Source organism: Pseudorasbora parva, chromosome 25 (assembly GCF_024679245.1).
Source record: "Pseudorasbora parva isolate DD20220531a chromosome 25, ASM2467924v1, whole genome shotgun sequence".
Lineage (NCBI taxonomy): Eukaryota > Metazoa > Chordata > Actinopteri > Cypriniformes > Gobionidae > Pseudorasbora > Pseudorasbora parva.
In genome coordinates, this window is record NC_090196.1 from 34,039,441 (window position 1) to 34,059,440 (window position 20,000).

Sequence of the window (20,000 nt, forward strand, 5' to 3'; positions counted from 1 at the left end):
CCCCTCACCTGACGTTCATCTGCAGACAGAGTCCGGCCCTCCCCCTCACCTGACGTTCATCTGCAGACAGAGTCCGGCCCCTCCCCCTCACCTGACGTTCATCTGAAGACAGAGTCCGGCCCCTCCCCCTCGCCTGACGTTCATCTGCAGACAGAGTCCGGCCCCTCCCCCTCGCCTGACGTCCGTCTGCAGACAGAGTCAGGCCCCTCCCCCTCGCCTGACGTTCATCTGCAGACAAACAGAGTCCGGCCCCTCCCCCTCGCCTGACGTTCATCTGCAGACAAACAGAGTCCGGCCCCTCCCCCTCGCCTGACGTTCATCTGCAGACAAACAGAGTCTGGCCCCTCCCCCTCGCCGGACATTCATCTGCACACAAACAGAGTCCGGCCCCTCCCTCTCGCCAGACGTTTATCTGCAGACAAACAGAGTCCGGCTCCTCCCCATCGCCTGACGTTCATCTGCAGACAAACAGAGTCCGGCCCCTCCCCCTCACCTGACGTTCATCTGCAGACAAACAGAGTCCGGCTCCTCCCCATCGCCTGACGTTCATCTGCAGACAAACAGAGTCCGGCTCCTCCCCCTCGCCTGACGTTCGTCTGCAGATAGATTTCGGCCCCTCCCCCTCGCCTGACGTTCATCTGCAGACAAACAGAGTCCGGCCCCTCCCCCTCGCCTGACGTTCATCTGCAGACAAACAGAGTCCGGCTCCTCCCCCTCGCCGGACATTCATCTGCAGACAAACAGAGTCCGGCCCCTCCCCCTCGCCTGACGTTCATCTGCAGACAAACAGAGTCCGGCCCCTCCCCCTCGCCGGACATTCATCTGCAGACAAACAGAGTCCGGCCCCTCCCTCTCGCCAGACGTTCATCTGCAGACAAACAGAGTCCGGCCCCTCTCCCTCGCCTGACGTTCATCTGCAGACAAACAGAGTCCGGCTCCTCCCCCTCGCCGGACATTCATCTGCAGACAAACAGAGTCCGGCCCCTCCCCCTCGCCTGACGTTCATCTGCAGACAAACAGAGTCCGGCCCCTCCCCCTCGCCTGACGTTCATCTGCAGACAAACAGAGTCTGGCCCCTCCCCCTCGCCGGACATTCATCTGCAGACAAACAGAGTCCGGCCCCTCCCTCTCGCCAGACGTTCATCTGCAGACAAACAGAGTCTGGCCCCTCCCCCTCGCCGGACATTCATCTGCAGACAAACAGAGTCCGGCCCCTCCCCCTCGCCTGACGTTCATCTGCAGACAAACAGAGTCCGGCTCCTCCCCATCGCCTGACGTTCGTCTGCAGACAAACAGAGTCCGGCCCCTCCCCCTCACCTGACGTTCATCTGCAGACAAACAGAGTCCGGCTCCTCCCCATCGCCTGACGTTCATCTGCAGACAAACAGAGTCCGGCTCCTCCCCCTCGCCTGACGTTCGTCTGCAGATAGATTCCGGCCCCTCCCCCTCGCCTGACGTTCGTCTGCAGATAGATTCCGGCCCCTCCCCCTCGCCGGACATTCATCTGCAGACAAACAGAGTCCGGCCCCTCCCCCTCGCCTGACGTTCATCTGCAGACAAACAGAGTCCGGCCCCTCCCCCTCGCCTGACGTTCATCTGCAGACAAACAGAGTCTGGCCCCTCCCCCTCGCCGGACATTCATCTGCAGACAAACAGAGTCCGGCCCCTCCCTCTCGCCAGACGTTCATCTGCAGACAAACAGAGTCCGGCTCCTCCCCATCGCCTGACGTTCGTCTGCAGACAAACAGAGTCCGGCCCCTCCCCCTCACCTGACGTTCATCTGCAGACAAACAGAGTCCGGCTCCTCCCCATCGCCTGACGTTCATCTGCAGACAAACAGAGTCCGGCTCCTCCCCCTCGCCTGACGTTCGTCTGCAGATAGATTCCGGCCCCTCCCCCTCGCCTGACGTTCGTCTGCAGACAGAGTCCGGCCCCTCCCCCTCGCCTGACGTTCGTCTGCAGACAGAGTCCGGCTCCTCCCCATCGCCTGACGTTCATCTGCAGACAAACAGAGTCCGGCTCCTCCCCCTCGCCTGACGTTCGTCTGCAGATAGATTTCGGCCCCTCCCCCTCGCCTGACGTTCATCTGCAGACAAACAGAGTCCGGCCCCTCCCCCTCGCCTGACGTTCATCTGCAGACAAACAGAGTCCGGCTCCTCCCCCTCGCCGGACATTCATCTGCAGACAAACAGAGTCCGGCCCCTCCCCCTCGCCTGACGTTGGTCTGCAGACAAACAGAGTCCGGCTCCTCCCCCTCGCCGGACGTTCATCTGCAGACAAACAGAGTCCGGCCCCTCCCCCTCGCCTGACGTTCGTCTGCAGACAGAGTCCGGCCCCTCCCCCTTGCCTGACGTTTGTCTGCAGTCAGAGTCCGGCCCCTCCCCCTCGCCTGACGTTCGTCTGGAGACAGAGTCCGGCCCCTCCCCCTCGCCTGACTTCATTGTGTCTCTTTCTGCGTCTGTTTTGACCCGTCAAGGCCTGAGCAAATATGCCCCCACAGCTCCTTCATCTGACCTTTGACCCTGACCCCAATCATTCGCCCTCATTATTCTGGAAAATTCACGTGTTGTCCTGCTTATCAGCATCCAATCAGGAGCTGACAGGATGATTGGGTCATTATGGGTTTGTCAAAAAACCTTAGGCCGTTTTGGGATGTGTGAGTTTTGGGATGTGTGAGTTTTGGGATGTGTGAGTTTTGGGATGTGTGAGTTTTGGGATGTGTGAGTTTTGGGATGTGTGAGTTTTACTGATTTATTTATGTTAATGAAACATATTTCATTTAATATGAACAGCTATATGAAATATATTTAATATGTATGTATGTATACAAGCAAAATGTATTTGTTAAGGCTGTCAAAGTTCAGTTACATTTTAAATGTTCAACAATATTTTTAGCACAATTACTTACTAATTATGATTTTTTTTTAATGATTTAAACATCCAAAATAATCTCTGCTTATTATAAAATATAATAATAAAAGAAAATAAATAGAAAAAGAGAAAATAAAGTAGAAAACAAAATAAAAATACTATGGAAAAAATAAAATAATGAAATCTGATTCTCTGGTTTATTGACAAAAAACCTAAATATTTAATATAGTAATTTAGTTTTATTTATTTTAAATAACTATAAATCATTATTATAAATATCTTTAATGAATATCAACTATATACATTTTATTTAAATATACCTTTTTTCTTCATCATTTATAATTTTAAAAAGCACATAGTATGAATGATATAGTATACATTTATTTTAAATAATTATAATTAGTATTTAATTGAATATAAACTATAGAAATGTATTATTATTATTATTGTTATTGTTATATTTATTTCTAAAGACTGGTCAGAAATCATGAGATTAATTTTATATTCTACACCCCATTTTTTTAACATCAAGATTTACTGAAAATCTAATATTTTATGATTTAACTTTAAAAACAAAATCACAAACACAAAAGTAAATAATTTCCAGATACTATTTTAAAAATGTTCTGTGGGTTAATGACAATAAAATATAAATATTTATTTCATAAAAAATAAACATTTGTTTTATTATATATCTGACAATATTTGATCTTGTTTTATATGTTTTGGCTGTGTGTGTGAATGTGTGTGTTGTGGCCGTGTTTGTGTGCGTGTGTGTGTGTGTGTGTGTTACTCAGGTGTCTGCCAGATTTAAGTCATATTCACAGTAGTTCATTTGTTCCCGCTGACGGCACTGACAGTCGGAGCGATCCCGGGAAAAGCGTGAGGAATGCCGAAACACACGAGTGTGTGTGTGTGTGTGTGTTATCCGTTCGCCCTGTCACTCATCTTTATTACTCGGAGCCCTGAGGCATCATGGGATAGGGACGAGTCTCGCGGCTCTCGTGTGTTTGCGGTGTTGAGTGAGTGTAAGGAGCGAGGGCTTTATTTAAGCTGAGACTGAAGTGTGTTAATAATAGAGCAGTCTCACTGTGGCGGTTCGCTCTCTACACCGGCGTGCTCTGCAGAAACTTACTGTTGGATATTCTGGACGGTTTTTGATTACGTGCTCAAATATTGCGTGAAGTAATCGCTAATCATCGGTAGATTTGTTGCATTGCATTGTGGGACTTCATTGTCTGCTGCCCAGGTTTCTGATCTGTCGTTTTGAGTCCGTCTCTTCTTCTCTCTGCCTCTTGTCGTTTCTTCCATCTGTTCATTATGTGATGTGTTTTTAACCTGCTCTTACTCTTCCTGTGGGTTTATTTTGGTGTGCGCGAGTGAGTGTGTGTGTGCGTGCGAGAGTCTGTGCGCGAGTATGTGTGTGCTTGCAAGAGTGTGTGTGTATGTGTGCCTGAGAGTGTGTGTGGTGTTTACTCCTGAAATAAAGCTTCTAAAGGTTTTTATCAGTGATGTCATATAGAATAATTTTTGGTTCACCAAAGAATCTTTCTGCGAACATTCTAAATAGAATTTAAAAAGAACATTTAAAAAATCTAAAGAAACTTTTGTCGAATGGAAAGATTCTTCATTGAACTCTCAATGACCATCGGTTTGACATTTTTAAGAGTTAAATTACACACATGCACACACACACTAACTCACACTCTCACTCACACACACACTAACTCACACTCTCACTCACACACACACTAACTCACACTCACACACATACACTCACTCTCTCTCTCTCTCTCTCTCACACACACACACACACACACACACACACACACACACACACACACACACACAGTATTAACTACACTCACATTAATACACTCTAACTCACACACTAACACACACACATATACACACATACATTCACACTCTCTCTCACACACACACATTGTAGTAACTACACACACTTATGCAAACACACACACACACACACACACACACACACACACACACACTGTATTAACTACACGCACATGCACACTCTCACGGACACTCACACTAACTCACAGGCATACACACACACTAACACAGGTGCACACTAACTCACTCACATGCATACACACACACACTCTCACACAAACTAACTTACTCACACACTAACACAGGCGCACACTAACTCACTCTCACACACTCACTCGCATGTACAAACACTCACACACACTCACACACAGACACTAACTCACGTGCGCGCACACACTCTTACACAATGAAACTTACTCACACACTAACACAGATGCACACTAACTCACTCACACACACTCACTCACATGCATACACACTCGCACACACTAACACAGGTGCACACACACTAACTCACACAGACACTAACTCACATGCGCACACGCAATCACACACAAACTAACTCACTCACACAGACACTAACACAGGCACACACTAACTCACTCACACACACTCACTCACATGCATACACACAATCACACACACTAACACAGGCACACACTAACTCACTCACATGCATACACACAATCACACACAAACTAACTCACTCACACACACAGACACTAACACAGGCACACACTAACTCACTCACACACACTCACATGCATACACACAATCACACACACTAACACAGGCACACACACACACACACACACACACACACACACACACACACACACACACACACACACACACACACACACACACACACACACACACACACACACACACTCACATGCACACACACATCTAAACATTCTATCATTGTTTGTAAACCAGCAGCAAACTCTCCTCTTGTGTCCTCTGAAGAGCGTAATAATGACATGAGTGAGTCAATGATGATTTGTAGATGAACTTGTCTTTAAACACACTGAAAGCAGCTGCGCTAACACACACACACACACACACGTGAAGATGAACAGAAGCTCTCTCAGAGGACGGGCTTCTCCCGCAGACAAAAGAGCCGGTTTGTGTTGTGTGTGTCTGTGTGACTGCGCGAGTGTGTGTGTGTGTGTGTGTGTGTGTGTGTGTGTGTGTGTGTGTGTGTGTGTGTCTGCACACCTGGAAGGGCTGGACTTGGGCCAGACGGGACAGGAAATGAGATGAATGGAGAAGGCCTGAATGACAGACCCAGAGCGCTGTGCTGTTAGAGAGGACAGCCAATGACACTTCATGGCTGCTTCTCGTTTCCAGTCCCTGTGTAACACACACACACACACACACACACACACACACACACACACACACACACACACACACACACACACACACACCTCTTCGAAATACCAGGGCTTTCATAACAGGAACAGAAGTGTGTTACGCCCACGTCTGAAGGTTTAAAACGGCATCCACAAATAATCCTCACTTGACATTTCACACACGTGAGATGGAGGACCTCCCGCCGGAGTTTCTGGAAGATGGTGTTCATGATTTCAGACAGCAGCGTCATATTAGTAGGATATTATTTATATACTGTTAGCGTATAGGTCATGCGTTTGCAATTACTATCATTTTTTAATTATTATTTTATTATATTAATTATATTAAATATTTAATTTATTTTATATTATATCAATTATATTATATTGTTAAATATTTAATAATTGTAGATTGATTTTATATATTTTTTTAAGTATTTTTCATATATATATAAAATATTTAAAAAAATGTATATTTAACTATATAATATAATTAATATATGTAATTTTATTATATTATACGGATGTAATATTATATATATAGCCAAACACCATTTCTATTTAAGTTTCACTTTCATTAAAATGTTTTATTAATTTTTTATGATTATTTTAATTTAATTATTTTATTTTATTTTATTTTATATTTAATCAGTTAGTATTTAATCAGTTAATAACAAAGCATATTTCCTTTACCTGCCAAACAACATTTCTATTTAAGGTTATTTATTTTAATTTGTTAAATTAAATTTAATTTTAAATTAATTTGATTATATTTGACCAAAATGATTAGTAAGTGTTAGTTTTGTTTAACACCAAGTCTCTGGCATTTTTGTCTCTCTGCAGGTGGGATGTCGTGAATGCGGCGCGTGAGTCTCGTGTTGGCGGTGCTGATGGGAGCTGCTGCTCCATCATGAGTTGCCATGGCGATGGTGGGCGTCGCCGTTACGAGGAGGCGGAGTTTACGTTGCGCGTGTATCCCGGAGCGCTGTCCGAGGGCACCATCTACTGCCCCGTCACCGCCCGAAAGGTCACGTCTGCGGCGGAGGTCATCGAGCAGCTCATCGAGCGCCTAAAGCTGGACCGATCGCGGATCTACGTGCTCGCCGAGGTCAAGGAATTCGGAGGTGAGGAATGGATCCTAAATCCGTGCGATTGTCCCGTACAGCGCATGATGCTGTGGCCGCGCATGGCTCTGGAAAACCGGCTCGGAGGCGAGGATTACCGCTTTCTTTTGCGCGAGAAGAACCTGGATGGATCCATCCATTACGGGAACCTGCAGATGTGGCTGCGAGTGACGGAGGAGCGGAGGAAGATGGTGGAGCGCGGCCTTCTCCCGCAGCCTCCCGCCGGACAATACGTGGCTGACCTCTGCGCCCTCCCGGATCTAAACGAGCGGACTCTGCTGGAGAACCTGCGCGGACGCTTTCGGCAGGAGAAGATCTACACCTACGTCGGCGGGATCCTGATCGTCGTCAATCCCTTCAAGTTCCTGCCCATTTACAACCCGAAATACGTCAAGATGTACGATAATCATCAGCTGGGGAAGCTGGAGCCTCACATTTACGCGGTGGCGGACGCGGCGTATCACGCGATGCTCCAGAGGAGGAAGAACCAGTGCATTGTGATCTCTGGAGAAAGCGGGTCAGGAAAGACCCAGAGCACCAACTTCCTGATCCATCACCTGACGGCCCTCAGCCAGAAGGGCTTCGCCAGCGGCGTCGAGCAGATCATTCTCGGAGCCGGACCTGTTCTCGAGGTAAGGAAGGACTTTAATGTTGATGGTGGATATTTCAGCGTCTGATTTTGTTGCTGTGATCAGTAGGGTTGGGTATCGTTTGGGTTTTTTATGATACCGATACATTTATATATTTTTACATTCAGAAACATCATAACTAATCAGTAATAGGCTGTTTTCTCCACTGGTTCTGAGGCTCTCTCCTGAACGCTGGGTTTTGATGGGCGTGTCACTGGAGACTTGGAAGTAAACGCCCACGGCTAGGATTGGATAAGATTTGCATATTTAATGAGCTTCAGCTCCGCTGTCAGTTCACATGAGGGATTGTTTTAAAAGCGGCACCGGAATGATTCTCTCACAGGGCTCGTAAACGTCTTTATCAAACAAACACAATGATTTATTTCTCATCCACCTGCAATTGATTTTTTTTTGTTTTACTTGGCCTGCCCGATCGGTGGATATAAGCACGAACCACACACACACACACACACACACACACACACACACACACACACACACACACACACAGCACGCTCTTCAAACACAACCCAGATCAATAAATGAATATTATTTCACTATTTAAGATTCACCGGCCAGCCAACGGGCTTGGGTTTTTGTAGCCCGTCTGGAAAACACACAGCCCCAGGACGTTGGGAGCCTGGTGTCTATAATGCCTGGCTCACACTATAGGATGTTTTAGGCCGATTTATGCCCGATTTTCCCCTCCCGAGACACTGAGAATTTTTTTTCCAGGACTCGATCGGTTCCGATGTTCGGCGCAGATGATCCGGTAATGTGAGGCGTTCACAGATCAAATATTGCACCTCTCGAACTGCTCTCACGCAAATCGGGCTCGCCCCGATCATATCAAACATGTCTGATATTTATCGGGATGAGCAAGATTGTAATAATGTCAATACTGTCACAATCGCCAATAGGAAACAAGTCTACGAGGAGACGGACATTTCGAAATGGCCGACCGCGAGTTGAGTTGCCGTAGTTTGCTGTACCGTTAGCTCTGAGAGAGAGAGAGAGAGAGAGAGAGAGAGAGAGAGAGAGAGAGAGAGAGAGAGAGAGAGAGAGAATATCAGCATTTCTTGCTTTTCATTTGACAGCACAAATCTACACTAACAGGTGACGATCGCTTTTGAACTAGGCAGCGGTAAACATTCTGGCCCACTAGTGTGACAGCGCTCGTTCAGGGTTCGCCTCAAATACTCAGAAATAAGAAAACAATAAATGACAGTCGTCTGAACGTTCCTTCACTTTACTCTCGGTCACACGCGTAATAACCAGCCTGAGAAACCCGCTACACTCCAGTACAATAAGTGCGCGTGCTCCACCTTTATACGGCAAGCCCCGAGGGGAAAATACATTGCAAACACACACAGCTAACGTATACACAACGAGTGCCAGACCGACAGGATCAAATAAGGTCAATAAAATGACCTCCATTTCTCTCTGAAGAACTGACAATCCATGTAGAGCCCGTCTCCCCGACCATTGTCTAATCCAGACTGGTTTATTCTTACGCTTTTGGCTTTTCTCACAACAAATGATCATTACTGATACAGCAGGTTTTCATGCTACAGTAGCTGATCCATTTAGTTTTCCCGCTTACGATCTGCTGCGTAGATCACGTGACGCACTTCCTCCGGCACGATGATCTTAATAATATTCTGTAGTGTGTGATGCTCCTGGATTTTCATATCTGGTAGTGTGAGCATGTTTAAGATTTGAGGGAAGAAAATCTGCACAGATTCTCCTGAAGTGTGAGCTGCAACCAGACTTTACAATCGGAGAGGATTTTAAAACTCCTGTAGTGTGAGCCAGGCATAAAAGCTTTTCTTTGACTAACAAGGAAGTTTTCAGATGCAACACTTGCAGGATAATCTTATATTACCATGACCTTTTATATATATCAAAGGCTCAAAAGCTGATTTCTCAGTTCATCACCCCTTTAAGACACGGCACGATCAGTTTCTGCCAGAAACCCAACAGTATTTATTTTTTACCTCATATCAGACGAATCTCATCTAGTATTCCCAGCGCCATTACTTCCATCAAATAAGGTCAAAATACTGGTGCGATCATAGATATGTTTTACATAGATGCCTCATTCGACTGATCTGCATGGGCACTTATGAGGAATATATACGACAATTCACCACGACGTCACAACAGTAATAAACGTTGTCCGGGTGGCAAAAGCCGAAGCGTTCCTATGGCTAGTAAATTGCTTGGGATTCAGACATAGTTAACATGATTATTGAGGGACTGATTAATTAATTCAGGAGATAGCGATACATGAAATGCCTAACCTTGCTCCAGTAGATGTAGCGCTAGTCTAATACCATCATTTTTAAATGAGCCTCAGCCTACATTGAGTTATTTTAGTGACTGTTGCTGTTTGACTTACTATATGTTAGGCAATCGTAGATGGACTTTTCCCTGTTATCTAACTCAAACGGCTATGATCGTATTCTGTTGCTCGGTCGGGGTTGGATCAGATGGCACAGACGTGAGCTTCTGACGGTCAAAAGGATAGCGTGCTGTAGACTAGCGCTACTCCGCTAACGTTAGGCGTTCACTCAAACTAAACTCGCGGTGATGATGAAGCCAGTGTGGTTCACGCATCAATCATCCATCAGCCGACAACTATGTTCTGCGTTTCCTATTTCTTCCATTGACATTCGATCAGTAGCCTACATGACACTAGAAGTTCAGTCTCTTCCTACTTTTACTTCAGGCAGTGACCGGCAATGAGTTACTTCTTTCTGAAGGAAATCGATACAATCCTACACCTTTTGCTGTATATCTGACGGCGTAACCCCAAACACAACACGTTTTCATCCTTTTTTTAAATTGATATCGGCACATGCCTAATATATATATATATATATATGGGAGTTGAGAGGGGATGGGATCAAGCAGACAGGAGGAGTTCAGAGAGTTCAGAGAGGAGGAGGGGAGAGAGTGTGTGTTTGCTGTTATGATGTGTGTCAGTTTGTGGTTTGGAAAATTGTCCGCCGAGGGTTGTTTTATTTATGAAGAATGTGGCAAAGTCGTCAGCTGCTAGGGTTACTAAAGGAGGTTAAGAACAGGGAAGGTTTTGAAAAGCGTGCAGGAGTCAGAAATGTTCTTTTGTTGTGGTAGTACGTTATTTTAGCAGGAGAGACATTAGCAGAGAAGGAAGAGAGGAGGGTTGATACAAACCAAGGTCAGTGGGGACTCATTTGTGACATTTGTGAAATTCACTGATTCTTAAAGGGGGGGTGAAACACTCAGTTTCAGTCAATCTCATGTCAATCTTGAGTACCTGTAGAGTAGTATTCCATCCTTCATATCTCCGAAAAGTCTTTAGTTTTATTATATTTATAAAAGAAATATGGACTGTACCGAGTCTTTCTGGAAAAAAACGAGCGCCTGGAGGCGTATCGAGTGGGCGGAGCTAAAGAATGACGTGGCGTATCGTGTGGGCGGAGCTAAAGAATGACGAGGCGTATCGTGTGGGCGGAGCTAATGAATGACAAGCGCACAAAGCGGTGACGTCCTCAAGCGTGGAGAAGCCCATGGCTATCGATCTCAGCTAATACAGATAATGATCCACAATCAAATCTGAGGCAGAAATAAATTGAACAGGAGAAACGGCAGCAGCAGGACGTCCGTCTCTGTGGTATGGACTGTATTTAGTGGCCTGTCAACATTTGCGTGTGTTTACTCGCAGTTTATGAGGACATGATTCGGTTTATGGACTATTGTATGCGACTAAACCTTAGCAGTAGCAAGCAAAACGGTTTTGCACGTCAGACTAGTGTAACGTTATACAGAGAACAACAATGGAGTAACCGTTAGCGCATTTGAATGACGAAGCACGCGATCGTGTCGTTTACTGATGTTTACTCACGCGACGATGGCCGACAGCACAGACATCTGAAGCAGTTTAACTCACCGGCTGTTTCCAAAGCAGGACCGAACCTTTATCGTCACCGCTCCGTCAAAAACACACTTCTTTGGTATGATTTGGTGAAGTCCTGACAGCAGTGAACGGTGGAAATCCACTTTGAGACGCGACTGAAGCGATGTTGTGAAGCTTCTCGTCATTTCTGCGTTCAAATCGGTTCAAATGCAGCGCTGCCTTCCCAGAATGCTGTGCTGAAGCGCTGAAGTCACTCGACGTCACCCATAGGAATAAAGTGGAGCGCGGCGCGTCAGAAGTGTTCACGGACGACTGGATCTGCAGCTGAGAGTGTTTATGGGCGTGCATTTCCTCTCTCTCGCTCTAGTCACGCGCGCGCACCCTACCGGGAGAAGAGCCGTACGGCCCATACAAGGACCTTCCGCTCTATTAACGTCAAGCCGACCCATACTCGAAAAAAACGTTCTGAAACTTGTGAGAAACCGGAAGGAGTATTTTTGACACAGAAATACTCCATCAAAAGTCCAACATTAGTTTTTGAAACTTTGTCTATGTTTAGGATGGGAATCCAAGTCTTTAACAGTGTAAAGCTCAGTATGCATGAAACAGCATTTCACCGCCCCTTTAATTGTTTTGCCAGTGAAATCCTCATAATCATATAGTGAAATATTCAATGCATCAACCAATATTTCCAAAAGGTGCTACATGCCTGAAAGCGCTGGTGTAAGTGCCCCGTCTTGGCTGATTTGCACAGAATCTGTATTTGCTTGTCTAACCCTGAAACTCAACTCGCCCCGGTGATCCATCAAACGTCTGCTTTTGCTTTTCTTCCCTTCTCTCGTGTGGTGGCTCAGCTCTCTTTAGCCCTGAGGCTGATGATGAGACGCTATCATCCGCCTCCTCTGATTATGGCACTTTCTCTCCGTGAAAACTGACACCTGCACAGAATGTGAGCCATGTTCTGTATCTGAGCGCTCAGAAACGTCCCTGAACCCAACGCCAGTGCGCTTCACCCTCTGCTTGGGGTCTGAAACGCCGAGCGGCATTCACTGGGAAGCCATTAGGGACTGTTTGAGGACGAGTGTGTTCTGTGCTGAATGTTCCCGTTGGATCCTGCTGTTTGGCAGGAGTATAAACGAGACTGTGTGTCGCTTCGACCACGGAAACAGAAACTACTTCTGCACACAGATGGGAACAGTTTTGTTTGTGTTTGTGATGTCACACAGTACTTGGGCTGTGTGTGTGTGTGTGTGTGTGTGTGTGTGAGAGAGAGTGTATGTGTGTGTGTGAGAGGCTGTGTGTGTAAGAGTCTGTGTGTAAGTGAGAGAGTGTGTGTGTGTGAGAGAGAGCATGTGAGTGTGTAAATGGACTGCATTTATGTGTGAGTGTGTGTGGGAGCTTGCAAGAGTGTGTGTGAGAGAGCATGCGAGAGTGTGTGTAAATGGACTGCATTTATTTATGTGTGCATTTATGTGTGTGTGTGTGATATTTTAACACATACCAGACCGACCGGATGTTGTAACTCGGATTCTTCTTGTCTCTAATAGCGGCCGGTATTTGTCGGACACGCGTGTCGACAGTGACAATCTCAGATTCAACACAGATACGGTGTGTTTGCTCACACACATTACATACAACATCTACACTAATGTGTGAGTTTAGTGTGTATAAGCAAAAATGACCATGATAACCACAGTTACTGCAGCGAAAGGCAAGCTGAGTATCGGTGCTATTTTAGCCGAAGTTGTTGGTGTCTGTGGACGCTAATATAGTTACGGTTATAGTAATAGTATTCGGGGTGTTATTGTCATAGTTATGGTCATGGTTATGGTTATGGTTATGGTCATAGTTATGGTCATGGTTATGGTCATAGTTATGGTCATAGTTATGGTCATAGTTATGGTCATAGTTATGGTTATGGTCATAGTTATGGTCATGGTTATGGTCATAGTTATGGTCATAGTTATGGTCATAGTTATGGTCATAGTTATGGTCATAGTTATGGTTATGGTCATAGTTATGGTCATGGTTATGGTCATAGTTATGGTTATGGTCATAGTTATGGTTATGGTCATAGTTATGGTTATGGTCATAGTTATGGTTATGGTCATAGTTATGGTCATGGTTATGGTCATAGTTATGGTCATAGTTATGGTTATGGTCATAGTTATGGTCATGGTTATGGTTATGGTTATGGTCATAGTTATGGTCATAGTTATGGTCATAGTTATGGTCATGGTTATGGTCATAGTTATGGTCATAGTTATGGTTATGGTCATAGTTATGGTTATGGTCATAGTTATGGTTATGGTTATGGTCATAGTTATGGTCATGGTCATAGTTATGGTTATGGTTATGGTCATAGTTATGGTCATGGTCATAGTTATGGTCATAGTTATGGTTATGGTTATGGTCATAGTTATGGTTATGGTCATAGTTATGGTTATGGTTATGGTCATGGTTATGGTCATGGTCATAGTTATGGTCATAGTTATGGTTATGGTCATAGTTATGGTCATAGTTATGGTTATGGTCATAGTTATGGTTATGGTCATAGTTATGGTTATGGTTATGGTCATAGTTATGGTCATAGTTATGGTCATAGTTATGGTTATGGTTATGGTCATAGTTATGGTTATGGTTATGGTCATAGTTATGGTTATAGTTATGGTCATAGTTATGGTCATAGTTATGGTCATAGTTATGGTTATAGTTATGGTCATAGTTATGGTTATAGTTATGGTCATAGTTATGGTTATGGTCATAGTTATGGTTATAGTTATGGTTATAGTTATGGTCTTAGTTATGGTCATGGTTATGGTTATGGTTATGGTCATGGTCATGGTCATGGTTATGGTTATGGTCATGTTCATGGTTATGGTCATATTTATGGTCATATTTATGGTCATAGTTATGGTCATAGTTATGGTCATAGTTATGGTCATAGTTATGGTTATAGTTATGGTCATAGTTATGGTTATGGTTATGGTCATAGTTATGGTCATAGTTATGGTCATAGTTATGGTTATAGTTATGGTCATAGTTATGGTTATGGTCATAGTTATGGTCATAGTTATGGTCATAGTTATGGTTATAGTTATGGTCATAGTTATGGTTATAGTTATGGTCATAGTTATGGTTGGTCATAGTTATGGTCATAGTTATGGTTATGGTCATAGTTATGGTCATAGTTATGGTTATGGTCATAGTTATGGTCATAGTTATGGTCATAGTTATGGTTATGGTCATAGTTATGGTCATAGTTATGGTTATGGTCATAGTTATGGTCATAGTTATGGTCATAGTTATGGTTATGGTCATAGTTATGGTCATAGTTATGGTCATAGTTATGGTCATAGTTATGGTTATGGTCATAGTTATGGTCATAGTTATGGTCATGGTTATGGTCATGGTTATAGTCATGGTTATAGTTATGGTCATAGTTATGGTCATAGTTATGGTCATGGTTATGGTTATGGTCATGGTCATGGTTATGGTTATGGTTATGGTCATAGTTATGGTCATATTTATGGTCATATTTATGGTTATAGTTATGGTCATAGTTATGGTTATAGTTATGGTCATAGTTATGGTCATAGTTATGGTTATGGTCATAGTTATGGTCATAGTTATGGTCATAGTTATGGTCATGGTTATAGTTATGGTCATAGTTATGGTTATAGTTATGGTCATAGTTATGGTCATGGTTATGGTTATGGTCATGGTCATGGTTATGGTTATGGTCATAGTTATGGTCATATTTATGGTCATATTTATGGTTATAGTTATGGTCATAGTTATGGTTATAGTTATGGTCATAGTTATGGTCATGGTTATAGTTATGGTCATAGTTATGGTTATAGTTATGGTCATAGTTATGGTCATGGTTATGGTTATGGTCATGGTCATGGTCATGGTCATGGTTATGGTTATGGTTATGGTTATGGTCATAGTTATGGTCATATTTATGGTCATATTTATGGTTATAGTTATGGTCATAGTTATGGTCATAGTTATGGTTATTATGCTGACTAGCAGAGTTAGTGTGTTAGTGTACTCAGTGTTTCTGATGTTGGGTTGACCTGACGCGCGCTGACATTTCACTCATGACAGGAGAGTGTGCCCGTTACACACACACACACACACACACACACACATGTTAAGTCTGTACTCCACACTGCATCTTTGTGTTCTGAAAGTGCAGTTTAATAAATCACTGTGTGCATGTGTTAGTGATATTTCTGTCAGATCAAATCATTTTGAAGGGAATCTTTCTGAGCATGTTGGCTAGTGTTTGCATCTGTATTTGTGTATTAAAAAGTTAGTGAATTAGATGTTTATATAAAATAATAATAATAATAATAATAGATTAAAATATTGACTAAAATAAATAATAAACACTATTTAAATGAATAAAGTAGATTAAATAAATTATTTATAAATAAATAGAAAATGTTGATTAAAAAACTATACAAAATTTATTATTAAAGCATAAATTACATTACAATACATTATATTGTTATATTACTACAACATGTGACTAAATGAAATAATAATAACAAGATATAAATATATAAAGAATGTTTACATAAATAAATAAATAAATAGATTTTTTTATTAAAATAAATAATAACGAATTGGATTTAAATTAGGTTATTAATTTAAATTAAATTAAATAAACTAAATTATATTACAATAAAATAAAGTAAATAAATACAGTTTTGTTATAACTAAAATATTAATACAAAATGTGATTGTGAACAATAAAATTAGATTGCAATTAATAACTAGATTTAAATAAATAATTACAACAAACAAACAAATAAATAAAACTGCTATAGCGTATATAAATATACTAAATAATTTTGAAAACAATATTTTAAAATGGTATAGTATGTAGTATACCAAATTAAATTAAATTAGTATAAACTGTCTCTTTAAACATAAAAAAACAAACAAACAAAAACACATAGATGCCTTTTATATTTTAGGACGGGTCCCGTTATTTAATCATCATATTTGCTCTCTAAAAGATTGATCTAGATGAAGACAAACCTGCTGCACAAAAGAGGATCACAAACACGTTTCTCTAAACGAGGACGTTTCAGACCTGCTGTAAAGCATGACATCATCAGTCTGCACTGCATCATGTGACCGTGGTTATTTCATTCGACTGATCATTATTATCCATTAAGGGCCGCGGGGGCATTAATGATGCAGATGTGTAATCTGAGATCAGCCGCATGTGGAACATTCGATCAGCTTTTACAGGAATCATCCTGATCTTTCTCCGCCGCAGCTGTGGTGATTCATTTAAAGAATCAAAGAATCGCTTCATGAGAGTCACTCTGAGTCGGATTGCATGTTTGCTTGTTTTATACGGATGAGTGGTAAGATCAGTGTGGGTTTTGATATACACTATATTCCCTAAAGTATTGGGCCGCCCCTCCAGATCCCTGAGTTCAGGTGTTCAGTCCCTTCATGTCCACAGGTGTATAACTCCAGCTCTCGGCCTGCAGACGCTTCTACACACATTAGTGAAAGAATGGGTCGCTCTCAGGAGCTCAGTGAACTCAAGCGTGGGGCCGTGATAGGCTGACACCTGTGCAATAAGTCCATTCCTGACATTTCCTCACTACTAAATATTCCACACTCAGCTGTTAGTGGGATTATAACAAAGTGGAAGCCATTGGGAACAACAGCAACTCAGCCACAAAGTGTTAAATCCCAGAGCGGGGTCAGCGCATGCTGAGGGTCACAGTGCGCAGAAGTCTCCAACTTTCTCCCGAGTTAACAGCTCCAGACCTCCAAACTTTCAGTCTGACAATCCCATGGACGAGTCTGGGTTTTGCGGATGGCAGGAGAACGGGACTTGACTGACTGCATTGTGCTGAGTGTAAAGTTTGGTGGAGGGGGATTATGGGGTGGGTTTGTTTTTTTAGGGGTTGGGCTTGGCCCCTTAGTTCCAGTGAAAGGAACTCATAATGCTTCAGCATACCAAGACATTTTGGACAATTTCATGCTCCCAAGCGATTGGGAACAACAGCAACTCGAAAACAAAGTGATAGGCCACGTAAAATCCCAGAGCGGGGTCAGTGCATGCTGAGGGTCACAGTGCGCAGAAGTCACCAACTTTCTGCAGAGTCAACAGCTCCAGACATCCAAACTTCTGTGGCCTTCAGATGAGCTCAAGAACAGCGGAGAGAGCTTCATGGAATGGGTTTCCATGGCCGAGCAGCTCATCCAAGCCTTACATCACCAAGAGCAATGCAAAGCGTGGGATGGAGTGGAGTAAAGCAGCCGCCACTGGACTCTAGAGCAGTGAGACGTGTTCTCTGAGCGACCAATCACGCTTCAGTCTGACAATCCCATGGACGAGTCTGGGTTTAGCGTCGCCAGGAGAACGGGAAATACCTGACTACGTTGTGCCAAGTGTAAGGTTTGGTGGAGGGAGGATTATGGGGTGGGGTTGTTTTTCAGGGCTTGGCTTGGCGTCGGTCCATAAAGACATGGATGAGGAGTTTGGTGTGGAGGAACTTGACTGGCCTGCACAGAGTCCTGAGCTCAACCCGATAGAACAGCTTTGGGATGAATTAGAGCGGAGACTGAGAGCCAGGCCTTCTCGTCCAACATCAGTGACTGACCTCACAAATGAGCTTCTAGAAGAATGGGCAAAAATCCCCATAAACACACTCCTAAACCTTGAGGAAAGCCTTCCCAGAAGAGCTGGAGCTGTTAGAGAGGGTGGGCCGACTCCAGATTAAACCCCACGGGTTAACAATGGGAAGCTCATGTGTGTGTAAAGGCAGGCGTCACAACACATTTGGCAGTATAGTGTATGTTGGATATAGACGTTGAATATTTGACTCTTCTTGCTCAGTGAAGCAGATGAAGCTCCAGTGCTGTGTGTGAAGTGTGTGTCTTCAGTGTCTTCATCTGCTGTGAATGTGAATTGTGTTGATTTTGAGGAATGCACATGTTTGAGTTCTGCAGATTTAGATGCATTAATCAGGCGGTGAAAGCGTTACTGGTCGCTGAAAGCATCTTTAAATGAGCTGACATGATTAATACACCAACACACACCGCTCGGGGAATGTGCAGACGTTTATAAATGAAGTTTAGATTCCTGATATCTTATCAGCCGGTGGAGACGGCTGGTTTATGTCGACTCGGTTAGTCTCATGCTCTCTGCTTGAGTCCTATGCCAGGACTTATCTTTGGACATGTTCGCTGATGGTGATACTGGGCTGGGGTGTTTCTTTGGGGTTATGGTATAGTGCTATGCAAAATCATATTTCAGAGAATATTTGAGCATTATTCTGCAGTTTGAGCTCAGTTTTTGGCTTCATTTCTTCAGTTTTCTGCTCTTCTAGAGATTTCTAGTTTATTTGTCTTGGGAAAATCACAAATCTTTAATTCTTTTAATCAGTGCATTGAGGATACATGCATTTACAACATTAACTTCCATAGTAGAAACTTTTATGTTTTTTTTGTATATGTTTATTTTTATCGTTTATATATATATATAATTGTAAATAGGATGTATTGTTTAGACTTTCTTTTAATATAGTGAATTACTGGGTCATCAATATTTTAGTAATTTTTTTTAATAATCTTATGTTATTAACATATTACATTTATATTATTAGAATTTATTTCAAATCACTTTTTTATATTTTAGTTTATATCTTTAAATTTTATTCAAATAATTTTTATATGTAATAATTTAATACATAAGCTAAATATTGTGTGTGTGTATATATAATAATAATAATAATAGATTTTATTTATAATGCACTTTTCATTCCGAAGAATCTCAAAGTGCAACAAGGGGGGGGGGGGGGGGGGGGGATAACAACAAAAAATGAATAACAAGTAAAAATATAGAATACTACAAACAATCAACCAACACAGAAAACAGAACAGAAACAGAGCTGATGGTGAACAGAAACAGAGCTGATGGTGAACAGAAACAGAGCTGATGGTTGACAGAAACAGAGCTGATGGTGAACAGAAACAGAGCTGATGGTGAACAGAAACAGAGCTGATGGTGAACAGAAACAGAGCTGATGGTGAACAGAAACAGAGCTGATGGTGAACAGAAACAGAGCTGATGGTGAACAGAAACAGAGCTGATGGTGAACAGAAACAGAGCTGATGGTGAACAGAAACAGAGCTGATGGTTGACAGAAAACAGCTGATGGTGGAAGTCTCTGTTAGCTCCGCAGCACACTGTGGTCCACTCCATGTTTCAGATTTC

The 20,000-nt window shown here is 43.1% G+C and overlaps 1 protein-coding gene across 4 annotated transcripts in view; it reads left to right on the plus strand.

Annotated features, from left to right (window-relative positions):
• Nucleotides 1–20,000, plus strand: part of myo9ab (myosin IXAb) — a 140,982-nt gene that overhangs the window by 34,439 nt on the left and 86,543 nt on the right. For all 4 annotated transcript variants that reach the window (XM_067436999.1, XM_067436997.1, XM_067436998.1 and 1 more), the window contains exon 2: nucleotides 6,930–7,842. In XM_067436999.1, the coding sequence (XP_067293100.1) occupies nucleotides 6,997–7,842 (846 nt within the window). In that variant the 5' untranslated portion in view covers nucleotides 6,930–6,996. The remainder of the gene's footprint in view (nucleotides 1–6,929; nucleotides 7,843–20,000) is intronic.